This window comes from Cuculus canorus, chromosome 17, assembly GCF_017976375.1.
Source record: "Cuculus canorus isolate bCucCan1 chromosome 17, bCucCan1.pri, whole genome shotgun sequence".
In the NCBI taxonomy this organism is placed as follows: domain Eukaryota; kingdom Metazoa; phylum Chordata; class Aves; order Cuculiformes; family Cuculidae; genus Cuculus; species Cuculus canorus.
The window spans coordinates 1,327,138-1,353,779 of NC_071417.1; the positions used below are offsets into that span (position 1 = coordinate 1,327,138).

Sequence of the window (26,642 nt, forward strand, 5' to 3'; positions counted from 1 at the left end):
GAGGAACAGAAGATTTAAGCGACTTGCCCAAGGTCAGACAGTGTCGGAGCTGGGAATAAAATTTCAGCTCCTGCAAATTGCTCTATCCATTTACAGCAGTCTCTCCCTATTGTTCCCACACTTGTACAGTCAATTTCTCTTTTTCTGGGAATAAACACAGTTTATCTTATGCAATCTCAGTCTGTTAAATTTATAAAATGATTTGAGACTCATCTTCCTGTTATTAACTGTAAATATTTCAATCAAATAATACATTTGACTGTATGCTTCTCCTCCAGTTTCAGCTGACCTCCCAAGCGAACCACTACATCCTTCCAAGGAATGATCTGTAATGCCAAAAGAAAATTTTTGCTAAAGTGCTGGCTGCTTTGTGCAGAGGATGCACAAAGATCTGCGGGGTGATCACTTCCAACCCCGTGTTGCGCTTCTGCTCATTAAGTCACGTGCCACAAAATCACCAGAGACACGACTCTGAATACAGTTTCTCTCCCAGCAAAAGAACAAAGCCTTCAGAAGAAGTAGTTTGTACCTTCGGTTGAAATGCTCCCTGAAGTGACCCAAAGGGACCTGAATGTGGAAGCATGGGTGGCATTCCAGGCATTGCTGGAGGATAGGTTGGAAAGAACTACAAAAGAAAAAGAAATGCTTATGTCACAGGACAACTTGAACAATAATGGAGGTAGGTGCCAAGCCTGACACATACAAAAATAGTCGGTCTTGAATGAGTGCCACAGTGAAAATACACACTAAATTTGCTTTTTAAAAGCAAAGCCAAAACTTGGAAAATGCGCCCATCTAATGAATTTTCTAGATAGTGCTGAACAAGTGTGCCTTTAAAATTTGTGGACTATTGCAGGAAGCACAGAGCATTCATGATTTTTAGAGGAATTGGAATAATTTGAGATTTATGTTCACTTCCGTTAACTTTGCATTTTTTCTGCAGTAGCAAACAAATTGGTCCTGTTTTGAAATGTCACCTACTTTTAATTTTCAAAGCAAAAAAGAACCACAAGATGCTGCACTGCACACTAACCACAGGCAATGTGCAAGCCACCTTGTAGTTGAGGTTGGACTAATTTTGCTGAGGCCTCTCCTGAGCACATCCAGCAGCTTTACAAGTCCCAAAACATAGAGGTTTTGTGCTTTGGAGCAGTGGGGAGCACCAGGAAGAAACCACCAGTCTCACTTACTCCTGTGACCTGAGCAAAATCTTGTGAAAGAGCCATGCACTCCGGGCTGCTGCACTGTGAGAAGCACCAGCTGCAAAGATACTGCAATGACCACTGACTTAGCAATTTCTGCGCGTTCCCTGCCATCCCAGGCACAGCAATATAGAGCCGCAGCAGCAAAAATGCAATAGGCAAAGATTAAAAATAAAAAAAAAAAGCCCAAAGAACATTTTGTACCTTGAAAAAAATAAATATCAAGATGGAAAAAGAGCTTTAGGAATGAATGAATCAAAACACTACCGATTGACGGAAAACGAGCAAAAGAAGTGCAAGCAGAACCATTAACAAAGACACCACCTAGAAAGGTAAGCACTCACGTTGGAATGTCGAAAGTAAGGGTTGTCTAATTTGGGAGCGTACTTGTCAAACTGGAAAGAGAAGAGAAAAAAAAAAAGGAAATTGGTGAGTTTGGCTTAGCAGTAACAGACCCATCAGGATTTCAACACAGACAAATCATCATGGCTCATCATTTGCACAGCATTTAAGAGAGCAGTACTGACTGGTTGTCCCACACTCGCTCATCGGGGTCTCAGACTGATTTCCCAAACCTAAGGGAAACATAGGTGCTCGTTCCCGGGCTGGTCAGCCTGCTGCTGAGCCACCCCGCAGATCCCCGTTTGCAGGCACCACGTGATGTGGTCCTTCCACTACGAGGACAGTCCTGATCTCTGCAGCACAGCAAAACACAGGAATGTCCAGCTCCAGGTCTAAACCCGAGGTCTGTCCCTGGAACACTGAAATAAACCACAGACCAGCAGGGAGGGAGCGTTGTCCATCAGACTCCAGTGTTTACTGAGGGGCAACTGATACCAACTCCCCAGCTGATGGGTTCCTGTGAGTGCCAAAATTGTTTGGAAAAGGCCTTAATTGCTTTAGTAGCACAAATCTCTCTATATTCCCCCTCTCCTGCTAAAGAGAGGGCGTCTGGAGAAAAGCTGACTGTTAACCTCTTCTGCTCCACCAAAGGGTTCTAACACCTCCATGTGTGCAGTCTGTGCCCCATATTTATTTTTACAACCATTTGCCCTGTCCCTCCTTGGAAGCAAAACCAAAGCATTTACACATTTTCGAACAGTATGCACATTCTGGTGGGGAGGAAGGAGTGGGGAAGAAGGCAGGGAAGGGGAGCTGTAGGATCCCATGAAAAACTGCTTATTTGGCAAGTCAGCTGCTGTTTCACACTCCTCTATGTGCAGGAGAGTAGATTTGTAATTTCATTAATTACAGTTATTACTGGAGCCATGTCCCCTCCAGTGTAAATACCATAAATTACCAAACACATGCAGCTGTAAATTTCAACACTCTTTTCTGGTGTTGGAATTAGCAGATCTGATCTGGTGGAATATAAGAAGATGTGAGTGAAATATAACAAAAGAGCCTTGCAAGCTGTTTTTTGCTATGAAGGCTGACATCAACGGGCACGGGTGGGAGGGGAGGAAGCTTTCGCAGGATCAGGTATCAGGATTCTGAAATAACACAGAGAGGGGCAGAAAAAGTTTTGAGATTGTTCTATGTAGAGGGGAAGGTGCTTACGCATGAGTACACTGAGCAAACACCTGGGGCTGGACTTGGGGTGGGTGATATTACTTTCAATTGTCTCGCTGCTAAGCAGCTTATAACCCAAGAATGTCATTGGGCAGTCACCAGTGGGAAAGAAAAATGAGAAACATTAAGCTTCCCGAGTTCTCAGTAATTCTTTCCAAATGCTGCTTTTGCTGTTACTCCTGGCTTTTGCCTTAGCAGAAAAGCTGAGTCTTGTTCTTTCACTCTCAAAAAGTAATTGCCAGAAAACAGGAGAGAATGCAGACTAAAGTACTGACAAAATCAATTTGTAGCAGAGCTCTAACAATTTTGTAACAGCTGCAGCGAAGTCCCATTGTGTTACAAGCAAATTCAATGGCAAAACCCTAACGCTTATTAGGTGGCCAGGAGGATCTCTCCCACAAGAAGCATCCACACACAAATTAGTGCTTGTTGATGTAATCAAATAATAAATGTCAAAATTAATATAGGTTAGGGAATTAGGAGGAAGAGGGACAAAACTTGTATCAGATGAGATGCTGCACTAAGGTGAGAGCCCTGGGTGAGCACGTATGTTCTGCCTCACCACAAAGAGTTGTGGGGAATGTGTTTGGGACCGGAGACAACCAGTCCCGTGGTGTCGGTGTGTTCTGGTGAGTCACCTGCCTCTGCCCAATGGGGACTCAAAGTACACAGTAGGACACACGGAGCGGGAAACTAAAGGGCCTCCAGACTTGTCTCATGGGTGCAATATCTGCTCATGGGTAGCAGCATGGCGGGACCTGAAGTCTTGGTATGGAAGCTCTGAATGAAACTGGGGAATGCTGGGCCTGCCTCTCCAAGGCTTCCAGATCGGAGAGGGAGGGACAGCACACCTGGCTGAAACAAAGAGGGCCGGGTTTTGTTTGACAAGAGTGGGTTAGGCTTTTTGACCAGAGATGCTCTACTTATCCTCACATTTTGGGCTGGGGTACGCACCATGGGAGGTGCAGAGGGCGGCATGAGCGGCGTCTGGGGCAAGCTGGATGGAAAAGGAGTGAATGTGTGCTGGTGGGTGTGTTGGTGCTGATGCGTGTGTTGGTGCTGGTGAAACTCCGCTCTCAGCAGCGGCACCGGGCCAAGTGAGGCAGCGGCCCGGTCCGAACTCTGAACCAAAAACCGGTTGTTCAGCTCTTGCCTGAGCAGTTCGTGATCTAGAGGAGAGAGAGAGAGAAAAAAAAAAGACACAGAGGCCCGTGGGCCTGTGAGTACCACAAAGACGGAGGAGAAAGAGTCAATATTCACCTGGCATTCCCTGTTTCTGCAGGTCATGCTGTGGTGGTTTTCTACGTGAGGACTCATTGGTGGAGGTAAGAGAGATGCCTGTGACAAAGTACCAATCAGAATCCCCGAATGAGGCTGGCAATACATGATTGGTTGGTTGAATGATATCAACAGGCTGGTATCTAAAGACAAGAGAGAACACCATGAGTCATCACAGCAGAAAACATCATCGGGGGCGTCAGCAAGCATCTGCCCCCGGCCCCCCACCCGCGGCCCCGCTACCCCCGCACAGCTTTGCCACCCGACGGACTACTCCTGCTCCCCGGCACCTGATGGCCACAGTGCCGAGGGGTCTCCAGGAATGGACCTTGGTGGTCTGGTCCTTGTGGCACAGTGGCCGGACCTTCCCGCACCAGCAAGACACTGGGCAGCACCCTCAGAGACAACAGCTTTAAAATGAGTAATACTGACCTGTTTCCTTTTGAGGTTTGAAATTCAGAAGCATACACGTACACTGAAAACGGATGGCCGGCCTAACATGTCTATTACACTCTACCATACATGCAGTTAAGAAGTAAAGCTTTGACAAGCTCTACGTGCAATGAGATAACCACGGATTTGGGCGGCTGGAAACTACCTGCTGAAATGGCCATTTCTCTACAGATCCCTGTGCCTTCCTCCTCCTCCTCCTCAGTCCCAGGACATACACACAGTGACCAAGAATGTCTATCCTACAAACTGAGGCCTTGTTTGCAATAAGGTTTTTTTTTGAGATCCTAAATACTGAGCAGTCTTTTCCTGAATTTCTAACAGGCTATAACTGCCATTTTTTGTCCTTGCCTCCAGGCTTTTCTCCTATGAGAAAATACGGAGAAGGAATCAGTGGGAACAGAAGAAATACTGAGCTATCTCAAGATCTCATGAAGGCTGCAACGGCTGTGGAAACAAAATGTTCCACCATATGACATGTGGCCTCCTCTCCGCATCTTCCCCTGGAAGAGCAGCTTGAACTGAATGTGAATGTGGTTTTGGGGAGAAGAATACATGCACTCATATTCTGCAGGCACTTTTTTTACTTACATTTTCTAGATTAACCTTAGAAGTGTCTAAATCAATCACTTTCTGAAGTGACACAATTAAGATCTTTAAAAACAGGCACTCTGATGGGGAATTTCAAGGTCTCTGCTACCACTTAGAAGCCTACACTCTGCTGAAAGTCACTTTTGAAAGCAAATTTTGGGTGTCTAAGTCATTTGCTTTTCAGTAATAAATGTACTGCTAAGAGCAAGTACTGTGTACTGCTACAGTCTTTACAATAATTAATACAAAAGCAGAAAGTATGTGTACTTGTGATACTGAAGCCTAAGGCATGGGAACAAAAAGTCTTTAATGGATTCTTCTTGGAGCAAGCAAACAAGAAAAAAAAAACAACCTAGGCTGAAAGCACTGAGATCCAAAACCTAACCTCTTTAGAGAATATGAGTATGATTTCATATATATGTGTGTGTGTTTACGCATTTAAATCTGGCATGACTTAAAGAAACTGAATCCTTCTGTTAGCATCAAGATAATCCACTTTTCTGGAGGGAGAGATAAAAGCAAGTTGGCAGTTGGAGGTGCTCCGATATCCAATTTCTCTAAGAGACTTGAAGTCAGACTGATAGATTTGCAGCTGGCTCCAGCCCACAGCCCTGTACCACAACTTTGGCCTTGGTCGGGAAAACAAAAGGCCCGGAGATGTTTGAAGAAGCGGTGTGGTGCTTGGAGGAGTGGCTGCTTCATAGCAAGGATGGGACTGCCAAGAAATAACTAAGCTCAGTGATGGTTTCTGGGCAATATTAGGGTCAGAACTCAGTTCTTGTGCCTGCCAGTGACGCCTCGTCCCATGGGTCTGGCCATGTAACACCACAAGTAGGAGCAGAGTAACTGAGCAGCCCTTTGAACGCCTGAACACTGCTGCTCTGTGTATGCACACGAGGCAGGCGTGGCAGAGAATGCTCAATCCTGCCAACGTTGCTAGGAACCCTCACGTTCAGAAGAGAAGACACAAAGACCGCTGCTTCCTCTGTGGATCCTGTATCAGGGCCATCCTTGGTGTCCTTGAACAGAGGGCAGCAGCCCACACAAGGGTTGCTCCTACGTTACTTGTACAAGCTTTTAGGGTTTTTTACGCAACAAAGGCCATCAGAAGCACGTTCTTGTTATTCAGGGACCTGAATTTTTATCATCAGTGAACACAGGAGCTCTGAGCTCTGCTTCTCTTCTCTGGAACAGCGACAAGCGTTAAATTTATAGGAAGAGCACATTTTCCTCCAAAGACGGGGAAGAAAAAGATGACAAAAAGGCAACTTCAAAGGGCCATAACCTCTCTGATGGCTTTTCTAAGCCAGAGCTTTTACAGAGAGCACACATGCACTCGAACAGCACAGCAAGAACTATGCTGCTCGTGGCACTGCATCCTAGCTCTTCAGCGCTGCTCAGCAATACTCTCAAGAAACTTTTCTGTGAACGACAACAGAGGCTCCTGGCTATGCAGCACTCTGTATCGATTTTATGATGTGCCATTTTGCAGGCATTTTGTATAATGCAGACAAGAGGCATTTCACTGTCTGCAGGGTTAGATGCCCAGACCTTTCCTTCCACTAACTTAGGCTTCTCCTGCTTAAATTGCAGAAGAAATCCTTTTAGTAGGAGCAAGACTGTTACTGTTTCCTGGCAAGCTGCTGAATGTGAATAGGTCACTTGATCTTGCACCTCCTGAAGTTAATGATGAAAACACACTTGCTTTCAGTGACTGCAATATCATGCTTTTAGTGAGCACATTGCTATTTCCTCTCACAATAATTTCAAAGCTTCCATCACAGTAGTCCTTTGCCTTGAACAGGGGAAGCAATGAATAGGTTTCCCACAGTGCTGCCAACATCTTCCCAGCCATGTGGTTGAAATTCTAGATGGTGCCAGGGCCCGTGAAAGCCGGCAGCTTTGGCCTATGTGGTCCTGCTTCTGGCTAGGGACCCATGGCACTTTTGTCTATCATCGTTCTGAGAGCTCACTTTGGACCAATTTACATTTTTCTTTCACTTAAAGAAGCAGTTATAAATAATGGGACGTTATTTAGCTCCTGGAAGAAAAAAAAGGAGACATAAGGCTGTCAGATTTTTTCTGCAGCAAATCTGGCCTCTGCCTCTTCCTTTTACTGGCTTTATAGGAAACGGCAGGCACGTTTTTTGCAAAATGTTTATCCTGTTTAATCCCTGCTGACTTAGTTGTGGAGTCAAATGCCACATCAAAAGGAGGCCCCAGCAAGTGAAAGTTGCAGGGAAGTCTCCAGCTGCCAGGGTCTCTTCCAGGGACAGCTGTAGGCTAATGGATAAGCTATAAACAGGACATTTAGGGCAGAAGTGACAACAGAATGGGAGCCAGGGTGCACAAAGGACACTTTTAAAAGGATGCAAATACAGTGAGAGCTGAACAGCAGAGCTTGTCTGCTGAGCTGCCTCTGCCTCAGACTGAAAGGCCAAGCAGCCATGGGCACACAGGACAGCTTGTGCTGCCGCAGGCAAGAGGGTCATGTGCTGCTGGAAGCACGTGCTGCCTGTGGAAGGATCTGAGTAGGGGATAGGTGTTCAGTTGGAACACCTTTCTGTGATGATTAGGAACATATTCTTCAAGTCAGTTCTAACATCAGCAGCTTTCATTTGAGTGGGAGAAAGAAGGGGAGAATAGCAAACTGAACTATAGTCCTCTGTTGATCTGAAAAAAATCTGATGACTGTGGAAAGCCCACTGGAAAACTCATGCCCTGCAGAAGAGATTTCTTCAGGAAAAAAAATTGTTTTAAAGACTTCTTATAGGAAGCTACAGTGCTGCCTCTACAAACTCGCATCTGGTAAAGCACATCCATGTCTTCTACCTGTTTCACGAGCACTCTGAGTGCTCACTCTGAGGCAGCACAGCTGCCTGCTGAGGGGTCTGCACCACTTTCTTTCACCTGCCCACCAGCCAGCCCATCTCTCAACACCCTCCAGTGCATGCACGGCACATCAGCCCTGGAAGAAGCGAACCTACCTGCAGGGTGACCTGGTATCACGAGGCTGTTGGTAGGTAACGCTGGTGGAGGTGGCAGCGTGGGTGGGGTGGCGAACATGGCCGGATGGTGCTGGTGTTGGGTCTGCGATCTGAGAGAGAAGTGCGAGGTAGCAAGATTAGAGATGGAGAGGGGCAGAGCCGGGCCGGAGGAATGGTGCGGAGGAATCTGGGGAGAGAGGGGAAGGTGTTTCGGGAGGCTGATGCTTGTTGCACTGCTAGCACTGCTGCTCCGGCTGCAGAGAGAAAAAGATGGGGGGAAGAGGGGGGAGAGAGAGAGAGAGAGAGAGAGAGAGAGAGAGACAGAGTGTGTTACAATACAAGACTGAAACACTGCAAAAAATACACTACCAGAAAAAAAGCCAGCTCTGTAACGCTGATCTCCCCAGGCCTATGTCCTCGTTTCTTTCAATGACCGTGAAGAGAGTAACAAATTCTACTGAACTTCTCCAACAGGACAGGATGGGGCTTGGGCTCTTCAGAGTGATATCTCCTCTGGGGCTTGAGCAAGTTACAGTCCTCAGAGCTATCTACGAGATACTGATCAATGCCACAGAGTCCGCTGGATTTTCCACCTTTATTTAGCCTCTGATGACCTTGCAGTGGCCATGTGTGTCCTTGTGATCATACGACATAATTACTCTAATTCCTTTTTCTGTTAATCTGAGCGCAGAGTTGCATAGCATGAGCGACTTTAGGACCAAGCTGTATCTGCTGTGCATGCTCTGTAGTTACATTCACACAAGCATGCAAGCACATGCCATATTAATAAAATTATTCTCATAACAATTCTGTATTGTAAATATTTTTCTTTTACTTTTAATCGACTGCAAGTCATCTAAGTTTTGTGGGCTGAAAGGCAGCGTTGCTGCAGTTATTATTTAGCGTAATTCCCACAACCACAAGAGACCTTAAGTATGCAGGATACTATGAAACACACATCAGTGGCAGCTCTCTGTATTCATATTTAGACCTTTAATCAGCCAAACACCATGTTTAAATCAGCCTTCTCACCTTGTTTAACTAGCCTAGTTCTGGTTTGGGAGGCAAAGTATGTTTTCTGTACCAGCAAAAAGACTATACAGGTTCCAGTTGACTGGCTAAACTCTTCTCTCTAAAAACTCTTCTTCTGAACTCTTTTCATCCACACTACTTAATGGATGGAGGCAATTTAAACAGCGAAGCTAAGCGTCCTGCTACATCTGACCATGTGAGATTTAAGCAGATTTCTCAGCCTACATGGAGTCCTCTTCTACGGACACACTTATCCACTTTTTCATGCTGGTGAATGAACAGAAGTGTGATAACCATGAACAAACCTACTTCAGTGGAAGTCTTGCTGAATATGAAAAAAGAGAATTGCTCAAAATTCAACGCCCTTAAATTTCTAAGGCAAGAACTGTCTGGCTCAGAGAAGACAGTGCAAAAGTTCACTGAAAACTAGACCTGAAAGAATTTTGCCCAACAGTTACATGTGCCTTTCTCACAGCGACCCACCACTGCTGGAAATTCCAGCCTGTGGAGTCAGCACACGAAGTCGAATAGCCAACACATAGAAAATCTTATAGAATCATAGAATCACTAGGTTGGAAAGGACTCACTGGATCATCGAGTCCAACCATTCCTAGCAATTCCTAAATCATGCCCCTCAGCACCTCATCTCCCAATCCCTTAAACACCTCCATGCGTCATCTCGAAATTAAGACTGCTCTTGTCATGCCTTGCAGCAATCTCTACCCCTTTTGAAATAATTTTTGCCCTGGGAGTAGCATAAAGATGACACAAGTGTCCCTTTCCCATACCTGATATTATTGAGTCCGTTGTGGGCCACCTGGTGATGCACTTGGTAATTGAGAGGCGGAGGGATGTGACTCGGAGGCTGGGTCCTCAGCTCTGGTATTAACTGAGGCTGTGACTGTGGCCGAGGTTGAGGTTGTGACTGTGGCCGAGGCTGCGGCTGAGGCGTGAGCCTTGGTGGTGCTGGTACTGAAATCACTGGCTCCTTCTTCAACAGTGGGCTTGCTCTGGCGCTTGACGTGGGCGCTGAGGAAGTAGAAGTCACAACGGCAGCAACTGGCTGGGGGCTGGGGATAGGCAGGGTGAAGGGCACGTCGGTGCTCAGCTCCCGGCTCCGCTCTAGTCCAGACACCTTTGGGACATTTGCTGCTTTTGCTTCTGGCTTGTCATTCAAGGTGGGACCTTATGGAGCAACGAGAAAAAGAACAAAGCGCACGTTGAAAGGTCTGCATTTATTTCTCTACTTGGTGGAAACATATGGCTGAGAAAAAATAAGTCATGTTTCAGCTCGTGGGAGCATCGTGGGAGCACTGCTGCTACAAGATGGATGTGTGTTTGTGTGTCTGTCCTTCCACTGTCCTTGACTTGCCAGTCTACGGCACTTGTTAGCATGTGTGTAAGAGACTTGGCTGTCATTAAATGAATGTATACTACAAAGAAAACACAGCTTTGTGACTTCCACAGAGTCCCAAGGTTATGTACAGTAGGAGTGTGAACATGTCTCAAGTTACTGCTTCAGTATTTCCTGCTCACTATAAGTTTTAAGGCTGATAATGAACTCACGAACCAAGGCTGACCATTAAAGATATTTAGTTTTCTCAACACTCTTTCAAGTTAGTCTACATTGTGCTTAGGTCACAACACACCACGACCGAAGCACTAATCATTACTGATAATCCCATTTGGCCTCTAGGGAGGATCTTCATGTAGCAGAGGGTGAGACAGTTCTGCAGTGAAGATGCAACACTGCCATTCCTTGGCCACACACCTGTGTGGAAGAACAGAACAGCGAAGGCTGTAAGAATCGAGTCAGAAGTGCAGTCAGCACCCATGGTGTAGTTCTGCTCACCCTAACCGTTCCACACACCTGTATGCATGGCATGTCAAAACTATCACACAAATGCTGCAAACTCACAAAATGCATTTAAGGTCAGAATTCCATATAGAATGATGTCAAGTATTTCCTTCTTTCCAAATTAAGCTAAACAAAGCAGCCCAAAGTGTTAAAAGGCTGGAAAGGAAAAAGGGAAAAGGGAGGAAAGCAGAGATATTTCAGATCAAGCAGTATCCAAAAGGTTGAATACAACAGAAAGGACCAACATGTGATTCAACTCCCACTGTAACCACCTTTCCGACGTAATCTATGTATCCTTGAGTGCACATATACCCCTGATTACAAGAAAAGCTCTTCATGGTTTACAAGAACTAATGCCGTCCATGTGTTACACACCCCACTGTGCACACGCAGCACTTCTCACTGACTTTTAGGTTACGTGCTTTTATTACCCTCCCGAAGGTGCTAGAGGCTGTTTGGGTTTAGCTCTCTCGCAGACATGCAAGAGAAGCTACCTACACTCACTAACATGTTTCCAACACCCTCATCAACAAATTCCACCTTTGAAATTTTCCCATCTCATCAAAGGATTGAGCCAGTTCCTGAAGTAGGAGGTGTGGAAATAACGCACACCGCGAGCTAATTCTGGCCATGCAGACGCTCTAACCAGGCATTTGTGAATGCACCCTATGCAAAGCCAGAGTCCTCACTGCCACGGCTTTGACGACTTGAGCAGCACCACGTTGGCATTAGATGAGAGGAGGATAGCGATGGATCAGAGCCTGGAGCACAGCAGCTCACTTTCTGTGCAGAAAATGCCCACGCTGTGATGGTATCTCCTTCCTCGAGATAAAAGGCAGTTTCCAACACTGCTTCTGGCTCATCTTGCACTCTCAACATTGCACCATTTCCTTCATTAATCAATCAATCAATCACTACACATATATAAGTTCAGAATGTGAAAAGAGAAAAAATGCCAAACACATGAACTATATTTATCAGTTGAAGGTATCTGAGGATTTGTGGCCTCAAACCCACAAATAAGAGGAACACAAACCTTTCCAAACACCAGTGCTTTGGCTGGCAGCAGGTACAACCAACCCTATACTTTCCAGCACCTTATACATCTTTACAGGTTTGACACAATGTCCGGTGGCCCTAAATTATTCCCTACAACAAATACAAGGCTAAAGCATTTAAATGAATTTTCTTTTCATGCAGCACAAGTACCCTGGTTTTGTGATGTAGTTAGACTTGCTTCCAAAGTTATTTAGAGTGACAAAGATTTATTTCTAAAATCAAATTCTCACTGCTCTTGTGCATCCTTATCTTCTATAATGCCATCTAGGTTTGTAAATTCTCCCCAGATTTTGTTCCCAACAACTGAAACCCTGCCAGGGGTTCCCACCCTGCACATTTTGGAGGAAGTGTATTCACAGCTGCAGATCCCACTGTTTTTCAGGAGCTACCCATTAAAAGCAATTGGTGTCATTCCTGACCATAGGTTTCCTAAGAGCCTATTAGTTCTTTCCATCCAACAGGCCTCCTCCTACAGAGTTAAACTTCATATTGTGTAATTATAGGCAATGGAGACTAATGGTGTATATTCCAAACACCTTGGCACCACAAAAGTTAGTTGAGTAAAAAAAGTCAATTACATCCAAACCAAATCAATAAAGTCCCGCATTAAAAGCAGCTGTTTGACCAGTTTTACGCACAACTATTGATTCCCTGTGGTTTCAGCATTAGTTCTCATTTGCAATTTTCTCAAAGCAAGAGCTCATGCTCCCTTGCTGCCTGAACTGACCAGCCAGCCTGGTTGGATTAGCTCCTGCTAGGGCTACCTGACTAATTTCTGCTCCCCGCTTGCATTTGTCAGGTTGCAGTACTGAAATTGGTTTGTGCTTCATTCTCAACAATGAAAACACCCTGATGCTTTCCTGCCCCCGCTCTGGAAAAGCTACAGGCATGAGTGTAAGGATCTTCTCTCCATTTGTAGCCAAAAGGAGAAGCACTGAGATGGGTAGGATATGGGGTCAACCCATGGGCAAGCGTGGAGAAGCATGTCAGGGGTGGCAAAGCCCCCAAAGCCTTCTCAATGACCACGTGAGAAGGACAGCGCGTGAGCCCTGGTGTTGGGTGACTTTGCTGTTTCCCCTTCTGATGGCTCCAATGCAGTACAAGAGAGGGAAGCTGCTTCATGTGTCTGACTCAAGGGTGGACTGCAATGGGTGAAGGGAAGGAAACAACACAGTGAACAAAGGCAGGACAAGCCACGAAGAAAAAGGACAGGAAGACAGCGACAGCAGGCACTGGGACCTGCCTGTATTTGAAAGTTAAGCCTTCTCATAAGGGAACTTTTCTCACATCTAGGCATTTCACTGAAGTCTCTGATAAAACAGATACGGACACAATGGAAAACAAATGCCCAAATAGAAATACATCACATCCAGATGTCTCACTACTCTAGAAAACACAAAAGGCACTTCTAAGCAAAGGCTTACAACTTCTCACTTGAGCTAACGCCATGGAGTGCCGTACCACAACTTGCTCACATCCTGACCCCGAAGAACATGTCCTAGTTGCTTTCTTTCCTTTCATACTTTTCTACCAGCACTACTCCTACCTGTTCAGTGTCTGTTTCCCATACGCCAGTCCCTAGCTAACCATAATCCAGAGGTCTCCTGAATCCTGAAACCATTCTCCCCATGCAATCAAAGAAACAATGAATTTTGAAGGTTATAATTATCTAGCCTTCTAGGTGCTTAAGAAGATCCTTAGCATGATTCCTATCACAAAAATCTCCAGTTCAAGATTCCACTCCATGAATTCCTCTCCATTCACATGAAAGTATCAGAGCTTCCCTCCCTGGAACCCCTCAGAAAATTAATTTTAATGATTTTAACCAGCGATGTTGCCCATTCTGATCGGGATCTCAAACTCTGCAGTTTCTCTGTAAGATGTGCCAAAGTCCCTCCTAAGGGAACTACACTCTCGTATGCTCAAGTTCCCTCCAATTGACCAGGCTGGCTGGTGGTCACATACGGAAAATTCCCAAGGAAATAAAATGAGTATTCCTTTTTGAGCAAACTGGTTCAGGTTTCATCGAGATCCTTTCAGAAATTTCTGTACTTCAGCTCCTAACCCAGCCCCTCTGCGCAGACAGACCCATGGAGCTGAGCACAACTGCCCTGACAAACGCACACACCCACCAGACCACACCGCAACATTCCAGAGGGAAAAATGTGTTTATTTTCACCAAGTCCTAGAGTAATTTTCATGCTTAATGATAACAGGCTGAGCCAATTTGCCTAAGACTTGACAGTCAGCTCCAATAATTCAACCTTAATTAAACCTGAACGCATGTCAGTTCAGCGCGTCCCTTCACAGGAAATCTGACATTTGCAATGATTCATGTTCCAGCCATGCTATGGGAAGGCTGGATCACATCTGCCATTCTCCACCATGCAGAGCGCTACCCCTTTTCAGCATGCCAACTTTGTTTATTTTCTAACCAAACACTTTGGACTTCTTCCATTGAGAGGTTTTCTTAAATGAACAGTGAAACACGTCTTGATCTCAGGGGGAGGTGGTGGTGAACAATGACTGACTGCCAGACACAAGGAAAAAGGGGCTCTAAAAAGAACAATAACAATGACCTGGGATTAGTAATTCTTGTTTCCTTGAACAACTAATTTGTAATTTGGTGTGTTGCAAAATGTCAGCCTCCCTGTGTCTTGGGCTACATCCCATTCCAATTCCACCTGGTAAAGATGAAAACTTTCAATAACTTCTAAAAGCACAGAGAGCTTTCATTACTGCTGCCGGAAATCTGTAGAAAAGACAACCAAAGTTTAAGGGAAACCCTAAAGCAAAGCACAGTTGAATTTGCCGCAAGAAGTGTGTTCCAGAAGGACTTATCTGAACCTGAAAGACCATCAGCATGTACCCAATATTTAAGTTCATTGAATTTGAGATCTGTGATTGGAACAAACAGGCACTGCCCATCCCCGTGGCTGCACGGGGTGACAGGCTTGCCAGCGTGTAACAACACAGCATTGCAGGCTAAATACAATACAGAAAGTCCCAGACACAAATTAAACCTTTCTGTTACAGGCATTTGCTTTCAAGCTGATTAAGAGTAGCTCAAGTGCAAGGGATTAAACATGTAAAGGCTGCTTTGAGAACTCCAATAAGCAGTTACCGTGTTATACAAACAGTACTTAGGGCAACAGCAGTTCCAGCCCTGCCTCTTGCTCTTTGCAAGCTGCTGGTTGCTGCTGAAAGGCGACTGTCAACACACGTACAATGTGATTGGAAATAATCTAATCTTGCCTGCATGCCTTTCCTTTGTCTCTTGAAAAAAAGAAAAGTGGTGTCATTCAGACGTCTTTCTGCAGTCTCCCTCGTTGTATTCGAGCAGCAAGGGTGATAGGGTGATGTGAGAAAGAAATTCCTCTCCGACATCCATCAATGACATCTTTACCAATGGCAATTTCCCAAGAAACACAACCGCCACCATCTGCAGCCTATCTATCCGCCCCGTACACATCCTTGAAAACAGACATAAGCCAGGCTGGCTATGGTGAACCCTGCTCCATATTATAATTCCAGCAAGAAATGCTGCAAAAGCATTGCCACAGGAGTTACAGGGACATACGTGGCAAGAAGCGAGTATTTCAGAGTTGGTTGATGAGTCCCAGAGATGAGTTCTGAACCATCAGCATGGGGAAAGATTACAGAGGAGCATGATTTTACAGCAGTAGCGCAAAACAAAGAAATAACTAAATGAAAGTATTCAATGAACCTCAGCAAACATTTTTTTTCGTTTTAATATAAGCTTTTAGAGTCCTGCATAATGCATTGTGGATATGCAACATGTATAAGCACAAGAGAAAATAAAGCATTTTGCATTGGCAATGATAGCACTGACACTGGCAGCATGCTTACAAGTGAAAATCAATATTTAAGTGCTAATTCTTTATCCTCAGATGGCTTCTGCTTTTATATGGATGGCTTTTTCACTGTGTTTTAGGAAGGTGGCTATTGAAGACATTAGACCAATAGCCTGGTCTGCAAAGGGAAGGCAAGAACAGCTACAACACAGCAGCTCTCCAACATACGGGGCACCAAGTTTCTCCTCCCATTTTAATGCAAATCAGCTTAAGTTAAGGAATTAAGGAATAAAGACTTTGGACTTGTACATAAAACCACTGTCTGGAAGGCTCTGTGGTATGTAACGAGAAACATTCTTAACCTTATTGTGAAGCAAACGTTAAACTTTCATCATGACAGCAGCGTACGGCACACGTTAAGCATACGTGTTTCTGTGACACAGGCTCTTCAGAACATAGTTTTCCTCAAACAACTGCAGTATTTCCTCACAGAGGAAAGTAAGCTGAATGTAAGCAGGAACCCTGGTGTCTGGCTTGGAACTCATGCGGGCACGCGCAGCTGCCCACGTGCGTGGAACGGGTCTGTGTGCACCACACAGCTCCCCCGCCCGTCCCCTGCCGCCGCCCAGCTCCTTCCAGCATCCGCTCTGGATTCGGCCCCTGCCACTCAGTTCATTTGTACAGAGCTGTCTGTCAAGTCAAATCGCCTTGCTGCAATCTGAAACACCCTCCGAACAGCTGCCACTATCAATTACTCTCCCGGACAGCCCTGACTATCAGGAGGAGAACTGGAGCGAGCACTTGCCAGTTTTAATAAACTGTGTTGCCCGAGTCATTTAACCTGCTAGATTGCTGTACGCTGGGGCTGTAACAAGCCTTCAGCTTTTCAACCTAGAAGAAAGCAACAGTGGCAAAAAGCTGTCAGCTTGGCCCTCAGAATTAACTTCCAAGGGTGTCTTTTTGCCCCCCTCTCCTTCCTGAAGCGTCCAAGTTTAAAAGTAAAATATCTTCACGCCATTTTCACAATGTAATGACAAAGAAAGCACCTCACGTTTTTAACACAACACCAGCAACTCCCAAGAGTGAAGGGCTGACATGCTCCATGGTTTTCATGTGAGGAGCACACCCGAGCAGAGAGAGCTCCTCTCTCCTCTCACACCCATACGGAAGCATTCAGCTGTGTCCGTGTATTGGTCACCACCACGCCAGCGATGCTGATGCAGCCGAGGGCTTCAGGACACCCTGATCACCTCTGGGGCTCTGCACCCCTGACTCCAGCCTGGTTCCTTCCACTTTCAGTACCCTACAGCTTCTCACCCAAATGAAAACGCAGGTGTGGAATATTTATATTTAGTCTGGTACTTTCAGGACCAGTAGGGGAGATTTCTTAAAGAAACATTTATTTAAAATTAAAAAGTTGACTTCCAGGTCAATGTTTTCAATTTGTGGCTCATGTATATATCAAGATGTCTGTGAATCTTAATCAAAAATAAAAGGTCTATTGTCATTAGGATTAATTTGCCACACAGGAATCTGCATAGGCACTAGAAAGCTTATTTGACTCTGGAAATCAAAACAAAGATTCAAAACCACTGTGCTAAGTGTTTTCCTTAGCCAGCTACATAGGTAAAAGCCTTTGTTGCAAAAGCTTGCAGCACAGAAAGATTTCACCCCCTCCCCAAGAGACTGAGAGCAGCAGCATTAAGACCTATGGACTTGACGCTGATTTGCTGCTTTATGGTTCTTTAATGGGATGTTTTATTCCTAGAGATTTGGGAGCTCTCCATGCTCTATCCAGGCATGTTAGCCGTAAGCATGCATGACGACACTCCAGAGCTGCAGGAGCTGAATGAAAATGGGTGCCAAACACAAGGATTGGGGCCAGAGCACAAAGAAGAAGGATCACCATTCAAATCCTCCCAAAGTAAGTCACACTGCATTTTTCTAGCAATGCTGCTTCTGGCAACATTTCAATGCAAAGCTGAAACCGGATTTGCAGCTAAAGCACCTACTGTGGATGTTGGCGTTGTAATGAGATCGAAAGTTTCATACAGGCTTTTAATCTAGGGCTATAATGGTGGATCAAACACTGCAGGCTTAAATCTCTTCAGCGTTGCTCCTAAGCAGATGTTGGATGCCTAAAAAACAGTGATGTACAAGCCACTCTATTGCCCTGGCCACAAAACGTTGCTAAAGCTTCATGTAGTTACTTACTAAAGGTGTTTTTGTCTTCTTTTGTTCTGTTTTTTTTTTCCCCTAATGGCATACTGTACACCTAAGCTGAGCGACAGAGAAGCAACAAGGTAAATGTGCTATTAGGAAGACCCCCCCAACATGAAAGGAAGCAAGCACAAATACTCAACTCCAGATACAAGCTCTTAAACAGCCAAAACTGCTATATACCAAGGAATCTTATGATTTTAATTAGTCAAACAAGGGCAAATAATAAACCACCAAATACTACATTACAGGAGAAAATTTACTACTTCTGCTGTTTGAAATTCGTATTGATTCCCATCTAGCCTGTGAGTGAGTTATTAATCACTCCAATTAAATCATGAACACAGGTCTTTATGCTGAAATTGAACCCCCACCAATAGATCAATAACTCAAACCTCCACGAGCAATTACTGCTCAGCATAATAGAGCAGCTTGTTACAGAGAGCTCCATGCAGACCACAAATCTCCGTCATATCCTTCACAGGCAGTGCAAACAAACTGGGGAAAAAAGATTTTATAACTATTATTTTCAAAATAAACAGACATCTGCTTAGAGTTACCTAATCTCTCTCACATCACAGAGGCAGATCTGCCAAGGTCACATTGGAGACATGATTACATTTTTTCACAATTTGTTATTCTAGCAAAGCCCTGATAAGATTGAACTATTGAAGTTCACACTCTGGTTTAATTTCAAGAGGTTAAATGCCAAATCCTTTTCTTATTGCTACAAGGAAGGGATCTTCCAGGCTGCATAATACCCTGTGTGGGCTAAGACAACAATTTTGTTTCATCTGCACAGTCTTATGAAGGTTTTCTTTTTTTCATTTTTTTTTTTTTTTTTGGAAATGACATCAGAGAAGTCTGAACTCCCAAAGAATCATTTAAAGTAAAATCAAAAGTGAGACAGTTCCAGAGGATTGGAATGACCCTTCAGACCTTCCAGCCTGGAGAAGCTAAGCCAATGGCTGGCTGAGAAAGCACACTTGCTAACCAAAACCAGAAAAAGGTAAGAAAGAACATTCTCAAACACCAGGTCATCTCTGCTGGGAATGACTCCCTGAACCAGCCAAGCATACACAGGATCACAGAAATTCCCATCTTGGCCTTGGAAGACAACTGATGCTTGTCCTGATGCAAGGAAAAGAGGCACTGCCCACGCTCAGGCTCTCCGAGTGCTGATGTGCCGCTTGGCTCCCACGTCCTTTCCAGGTGAGAGCCATATTTCTGCACGCATCCTTGCTTCTGATCCGCTGGCCCCTTCAAGGAGGCCCCTGAGCGCCATCCATCATCCCTCATTAGGGAAGCTATTGGCAACCAATTAAGTGGTGATGGACCCACGCCACAAAGCTAATCAAGATGAGTTCATACTGTGCCCTTCAGGCTGCAGGCACTGAGCTGAGATTGCTCCTACACCCGCCTGGACGCTGTCTACGAGGGTTGTCACACTCTTGCTCCTGCCCCTCCCCGGCTCACTGCTGGACGTGATGAAACAGCCCCGGCCAAGGCTCAGCCTACGCATGGAAAAAGGACACCGCACCAGGCAATGCAAGGAAACGAGCATTTGTGCCTACCAGACCCACTGTTCTGGCACACTGGACTTTGTTTAGAAGTCTCTGTGCTAAACTCCGCCATTTAAACTTTCAGGGATAACAAGGACAACAGTAATAATTTCTAATGGATTTAAGTCTGCAGCGGTCTTTGCCAGGAGGCAGAAGACAGCAGAAAAAGAACGACTGCGCCTGTGTGCAACCAGCAACTGACACGCCAAACCTGCTTGGAAAGGCCCAGGAAAGTCAGAACTGGAAGATGGAAAACGGCAGCAAACAGAATTGTTTAGAAACACTCTCAGCAGCTTGACTAACTTCCATACCTGATATTATGGCTGGAGTCGTGAGAATGGAAAGTTCTGCCGGAAGGTGACTTAGTCTTGGCTAAACAGGAACTGAAAGGAGTGGCTGATCCTGCCCGAATTAGCAAAATCCTGTCTTATTTATCTGTTACGGCCTGCCCTCACAGCTCATAACTGCCGTAGCGCTACTGCTGATACGCTTATAATGTGGGAAAACACTTGAGGTTTGGTGCTTGTCAAGAGGGGCCATCGCCCCCAGCCAGCAGCTCCCTCTGCCCTCCCACCCCACTCCCAGCCATGACGAGGTGACACCTTCCAGGCAGATCCCACCCTGAGGTTTAGTGGCTACACATTACTACTCTAAAACAACACGTTTGGCTGCTAACAAATTGCCTCCATTTTGCTGGCAGTTATGCAGTAGTGCCTCTTTCCATTAAGTTTGTTGAAAATTCAGGGTCAAGATGAAGAAAAACTAGTATTTTCTTGCAAGCTCGGGAGCAATAATGTCTCCCACCTTGCTCCTATTTGCACGGTCAAATTCCAGCTCCAGAGCTGCTGGAATGGTATCTTAAAAAAGATGAGATATTGAAATTAACAGTCTGAATACATTCAACAACATTTCAAGTTGCATCATGGATAATTAAAATATTTAAGGGACAAGCTGCAAGTTGTTAATCAGGCAACATTTACTTGAATGGTGTGTGCCCTTTGGATTTGGTCCCTATGGCAACCAAATATTCACTCCAAAAGGATGTGCTGGAAGAAGCATGTCAGGAGCTGCCTCAATGTTTTAATTCAGAGAGTGAGCATTGAATAAATACAGCTACCGACAAGCACAGCACAGGCAAAAAAGGTCTGTAAACACCATTCGGAAGCCACAGATGGTCTTCTGCTTTTTAAGATTGAAAAAGTCCACTCTTCCTTTAAACACACCCACTACAAAGATCAAGAAAACTAGACTGTGTCGCACATGGGGTGTTGAATCACACATATTAGCTACTGATAATAAAAGTTCTACTACAGAGGAGCTTTTCTTCAGTTTCTAACTTGTCGATACTTGAGAAATTGTGGTTGTTCCCACTCACCATATCGGAAGCTGTGATCAAAACCGTCAGAAAAATCTTTTCCTGTCTTGCCTGGCTCAAAAGAGACAATCTTTGAGACCAAGACAGCACGTGAAGGACAGCGTTGTGTTGTGCTCAAGAAGGAAAATGTGAGAGACAATTGGCTTTTCCTTCAAAACAGGAAGAGTGTCTTGATATGCAATAAGGGAAAGAAAAGGGTACTTCACCACACCGCAGATGGCAAACTCCTTCAGCATGACATCAGAGTGCGTGAAACACAGCTGCAAAGCTCCTTCCAACTCTCTCCTCTGATGAAGTGTGAATTCTTCAATGGGCAGCAGAAATTTTGGAAATTCTTTGGTGCCAGAAATGCTTGAGGATAATGTAAGACCTGGCATTTAGTAAGATCTAACAGAGGAACATTGTGTTGTGCATTGCAATGGAATCACACTCTAGTAATGAAAAGGTACCCTTGAATCTCCTCTTGTATGAAAGTTTATGGCTGTGGAAAGAACTCTCACAAGGCTGGACGGTGTTGGATGGTGCAAGGCTGCACTGACTGCTGCGATGACAGCCTCAACGTGCAAAAAGCCTGAAAGGATAACTCAAGACTTGTAAACCCAAATGCTTGCTCTTCACTCCTCTTCCCCCTGGCTCCTTGGAATCCCTTGACATTCACCGTAATGCCGTAATGGCTCTGCAATGACTCTTCGGCATAAGCACAACAATTTATACAAGTCTGCTGGGTGGAAGCAGTACCTTCAGCTGCAGGTTCCTAAGGCCATGGGAGACACCTGTGATTCTGACATGCACAAGGGCTATTCCCTGTAGTCAGTGAGTAGAGTGCCCTAACAAACTGATGTATTTGGCTTTCTTGGTGATGGGATTTGCTGGGAGGAAAACCACAATGCTCACAATCCCCACGTTACCCTCTGAGCTGGAACTGGACAGATGTACTAATGTACATCTTAGGCAGCAAACAAGTACAGATTCAGACATCTGTAGGAATAATCACAGACACAAAACTGCTGCACATTTTCACTTGAGAATTGGGTGAAAGAAAGAGACAAGTATCTGGGCTTAGCCTGCAGATACTTTCCCAAGACAGTAATTGCTGCATAATTCATATTCTTGTTTTCACATGTTTCCCATGTGTACCAGCAACCCTACTGAATTCACTCTAAGTTTTTCCTTCAAGTCTTCTCTTTTTCCAAACAGCAGAAACACAAACAAGCAGAAGCCCAGCACTAAGCAGTAACTCGGGTTTGGCAAATTCCTGTAATCCTGGATTCTGCACATTAGGAGGGGAAAGTGGGGTCCCAAGCTAATATTTGAGTTTCCACTCCACATAAGCACAGCAGGCAACATCTTTCACTCATGACATCTGTACTTCCCCGTAAGCAGTTCACTGTGAAGTCAGAATCGAGCCTTCGTATTTCTATCCAAAGCCACTTGTTCCCCACGAACTCCAGATCACAGAGACTGGAGGAGTGCTGCCCACCACGTGAGGCAAGGCTTATAAATAGTAAGTATTTGCAACTGATAGGAAACCTCTGTGCAGTTAGAAGCAATTTATAGCTTGCACACCAAAGAGGCTCACAAAGACAGTGGTAGTGATGATGCAGGTCCTCAACTCAGTCTTTCAGCAATGGTTTGATGCACTTTGCTCATATTAAACTAACTGGAGATCATGTACTAGATCTTGCAGGGATGGGATTCTTTCTTTTAAGAAATGTATTTGTTCTAATGGACCTCAAATGGTTAATCAGTCCAATGATCACAAATGAAATTCCTCATCTCCCAGTGGGCAGAACCCACATTCTGGTGCCACTGGTTTTGCCTTTGAGGACACAATATGGTTTTGTTTTTGAGGACAACACTCCAAACTGCTGGCGGTTAGTTTCAGGGAACCACCTCCTCCCACGTTAACATATTCATTTGTGAAATCTATCGCATATGTTGCGTGCAAACTGGCTGAGAGTTTGATTCAGCTCTGACAGCATGAATGCCTCTAGACCAAATATCTGAAAGTAATAAAATCCACACCACCCTCCTGATTCCTCCTGCTAAGAGTGAACTGACCTATATTCACTTTGCAGTGTCAATAGCGGAGAACCTACAACAAATACATAACCACAATTCCAGACAAAACAGAAGGAACATCAGTTTCTGACATGTCTCAGCTTTAGCCTGAAGTAAGGATCTAATCCTAAACCCAGCATTTTGCCTTTCCACTAATTTTCTGCTGTAACCAGAAGGCAAATGGTAAATCCCATCCAGCCCTCAGACGCAACCGTGACAAGGACTACAGGTGAAGCTGGAGGAGCCAAGGCCCCGCAAGGCAAGACTGGGACAAGGGACTGCAAAAAAGAGCAAACCTGTCCAGCTGGGCTGCTGCGCACGCCCCGCACAGCATCCTCATCCCTCCGCCCTGCCTTCTGATTTTCCCAGCCACATCCATTTTCATTTCCTTGGGTATCTACCCAAATTGCAAGAGCGCCTCTTCATCTTACACAGAGCCATGTGCTTCTTGCCAGAAGATAGGATAATACAACACTGGTCCATGCCAGGCTTTTGGACTTCACAGCAGGGTAATCATCACATGAAAAATGCAAGCAGTAGTGTTTTTGTTGCAGGCCATGCTCAGGGCTAATGGAAATGATGGGACTATCATATCCAACCTTATGACCACCCCACAAAACGAAATTGGGCCAAAAGGGACAGAGCACCCATTATTTTATATATAGCCATGGGGAGCAACGAAAATTATGGACTAACCCCTTGAAGACAGGAGGTGTTTCTGTGTTTTCAAAAAGCTTTTCCCCAGCCCTTTGTTTGGCAGGCAGGCTGGCTCAGAGCTGGGCTATTCCCACAGACCCCGCGTGCCCTAGAGCTGTCAGGCTGCCGGCGGCTCAGAGTAGCTGCTCTGAACAGGTACTTTTCTTCACATTAATTCATTAAAACCAACGCCAGATTTCTCTTAAATGCAGTGTCTCACGTTTCTGGAAAATCCCGGCCACTTCTAAGACCAAATACAACCAAGAGCGGCAGGAAGAAAGCAAGGATATTCCCCATCATGGAAGAAGGAAAAAGGCAGAAGGGAGCAGTCGGCCTCTCCGATGCCACACCACATCTCCAGGGACTAAAGCTTTGCTGCATCCACAAGATAAACCCACCTTCTCTCCCTCTTCCCAAAGCAGTACAGAACAACTCCTGCATTACTAGTGCTGGATGCCAGTAAAGGTCTCACTTTTCTTCCTCATGTAAGGCATTTCCCACCCTTTCATTTTATAAATTACCAGAACAGACATTTAAATGTTCAAGAGTAATCTGAACAGAGTATTCATGCCTTGGGCATTTTTATGCTCTACAAGAAGAGAACCAAAAGGGCCTCATTTAATACCTCCCTATGGCATTCCCTGTTCTTGCTCTTCCCTTGTGACTCTCCAAAGGCAAACTCGGAGCAGTTCAAGGCTCTTGCAATACCCCAGCCCTCTCCTCTCCTTTTTAAAGAGCAAGATGGTCTTTTAAAGCAAACCTCGCTGGCTGACTAGAACAGGTGGTGGGAATCCTTCAAAGAAGAAAAAAATATTATTTGCAACTAATAAAAAGAGAAGAAAATTCTTATTCCCATGGTTTTATTAAGCACCTGTGGGAGTCATTTGGATGGCAGGCACATCTGCCACGTCTGTGTGCTTTGATGGCTCCCTCGCAACCCCCCACCAGAATAGTGGGACAGAGAGAATAAATAATGTCTGTACACCCGCTCCCTCCATCTCTGAGGATGCCAAGGAGTGGGGTGGCTCTCCCTGCTTCACAGGGGATTTTACACACATCGTACCACTCCCAGAGCCTGATGGGTCAGGTCAGGGACTGAGCCTGTCTTCTGCTCTGGATTTTGAGATCTAGCTTTAGGTAACCAGCAGAAGCCTCTACCTTCTCCCACATAAATAATATATCCAATGTTTGTGCTAGATAAAACAGCTGGACCTCCAAAACTGTCCTTGGGGCTTTGCTTTTGTTCTTTAATAAAACCCTCCCCCTACAATAACTTTCTAATCCTGAGCCCTGGAAAGAAATCCCACAATATGCTGAGGCTAACCACGTACCTTAACCTCTTGCTCTGTAATTGACATGTAAAGAATTCTAACTCTAAAAGGACCCCCAGGGCATGGCTGGGTTTGCTGCCTGGCACTTTCAGACAGTGGCTCTCCCAGAAGGGAAAGAACTGCAGCCCCAAGACAGCAGCTCGCTCCCCACCTCCCCTCTCCAGCTGTGCTGTCTGCCTTTCTTCTTCCCTTATTGCCAAAACTGAAGATGGGAGAGGTGACAAGCAGGAAAGGCATGGCCAAGATCAAACAGTGAGAATTCAAAGTACTCCTGCCATGCTCCGAAGCGCTGTTATGGCTGTTCCATGTGTGCAGGGAATTAGGATATGGTCCCCATTCCAGCAATGAGCAGAGGAATAGATTTGCCTTCTGTGGAGATCTCAGGTACCGCTCAAGATACTTGGCAAGCACAAAATACAGAAAGATCCACGGTCAAGAGCAAATACTGCAATCCAGGTTTATCTGGAGGTGATCTAAGAGACACTTCTCTGTGATGTGGCCAATGCAGTTGTTTGTTCAGGAGTTAAAAGGAAGATATATTTCTTCCTATGGAGGGGAATCAGGAAATTAAACCTGGACTTGACTCAGATCTGCCTCCTTTCTCTCCATAAAGAGGAGGTGGTAGTGGGCTTGAATAATCTCCAAATAGGATTTCCCTTTCCTCCAGAAGTAATTTATAGAGAAAAAAAGTCTGAAGTCACAGCAGTCTTCTACAGATATGGCACATTCTGGAACTCCGGGTTTTTCACTGTTTCTTTGTTTCTGCAGATCGACTTCGGCTGTTCACAACCTGCACTGAAGCCGTTTCACGATGCACAAGCCCACCCATCCCCACGCATAGCAGCTGGTGACGCCTGCACGTATGTTTGGTGACACGCTATCACTGAACAGCTCTTCAGCAGCCAGCCCACAGCAGTGCCAGAAAGCCTATTTAGTTAGAAAGTCTACAAAACCTGGCATATGTCTTTACCCAGACTGAAACACCCCTGCAGTATTTAAACACCTTCCAAAGAACCACAGAAACATTTATCACTATATGGTCAAGCTCTACTAGTCACATACCAGCACTGGTGTCCTGGAGAAGGACTGTATCACAAACAAGCGCCCACCTCAAGTACTTTTGGGGTATTTGGCATGTTGTGGCTGTACTGAATTATTTTCTGACCAGAAAAGGGAACAATTTCTTCAGTCGTGCTGTAGAAATGTTTTCCTTATGGCCAAACTTCAGAAATATTCACCTTCTGATATTCAGGTTGTTTTTTCTAAGAGCAAAGGATCATAAAGTAGCCACGTGTTTAAATAAGAGGTCATTATTCACCAGCTCCAGGGTTCAGTGCAAGCATCTAAGCAAAGAGCAATTTGAAAACAGAGCTGTTAAAGCACTAGCAGTAATTTAGAGTAGTTTATGTTTCTGTTTTACTGATTTTTCTGGCAAAGACTCATAGGGCTATCAAATTAGCATCTAGACATCTTGTTGAGAGCAGTGAAGTCAATAACCTAACGGGCCCATTTCATTTCTCTTCACTGCTGCAATTGTATGACTTCATCGATAT

At 45.1% G+C, this 26,642-nt stretch overlaps 1 protein-coding gene across 22 annotated transcripts in view; it reads right to left on the minus strand.

Annotated features, from left to right (window-relative positions):
* The window catches only part of FBRSL1 (fibrosin like 1), a 539,160-nt gene that overhangs the window by 19,678 nt on the left and 492,840 nt on the right, over nt 1-26,642 (minus strand). For 10 of the 22 annotated variants that reach the window (XM_054082219.1, XM_054082216.1, XM_054082228.1 and 7 more), the window contains 5 exons: nt 9,901-10,297; nt 8,081-8,334; nt 3,708-3,943; nt 1,547-1,597; nt 530-625 (listed from right to left, as the gene is read on the minus strand). In XM_054082219.1, coding sequence (XP_053938194.1) covers nt 530-625; nt 1,547-1,597; nt 3,708-3,943; nt 8,081-8,334; nt 9,901-10,297 — 1,034 coding nt within the window. Of the gene's footprint in view, nt 1-529; nt 626-1,546; nt 1,598-3,707; nt 4,196-8,080; nt 8,335-9,900; nt 10,298-26,642 lie in introns of all 22 variants that reach the window. The other 12 variants (XM_054082215.1, XM_054082232.1, XM_054082218.1 and 9 more) reach the window with 8 other exon arrangements.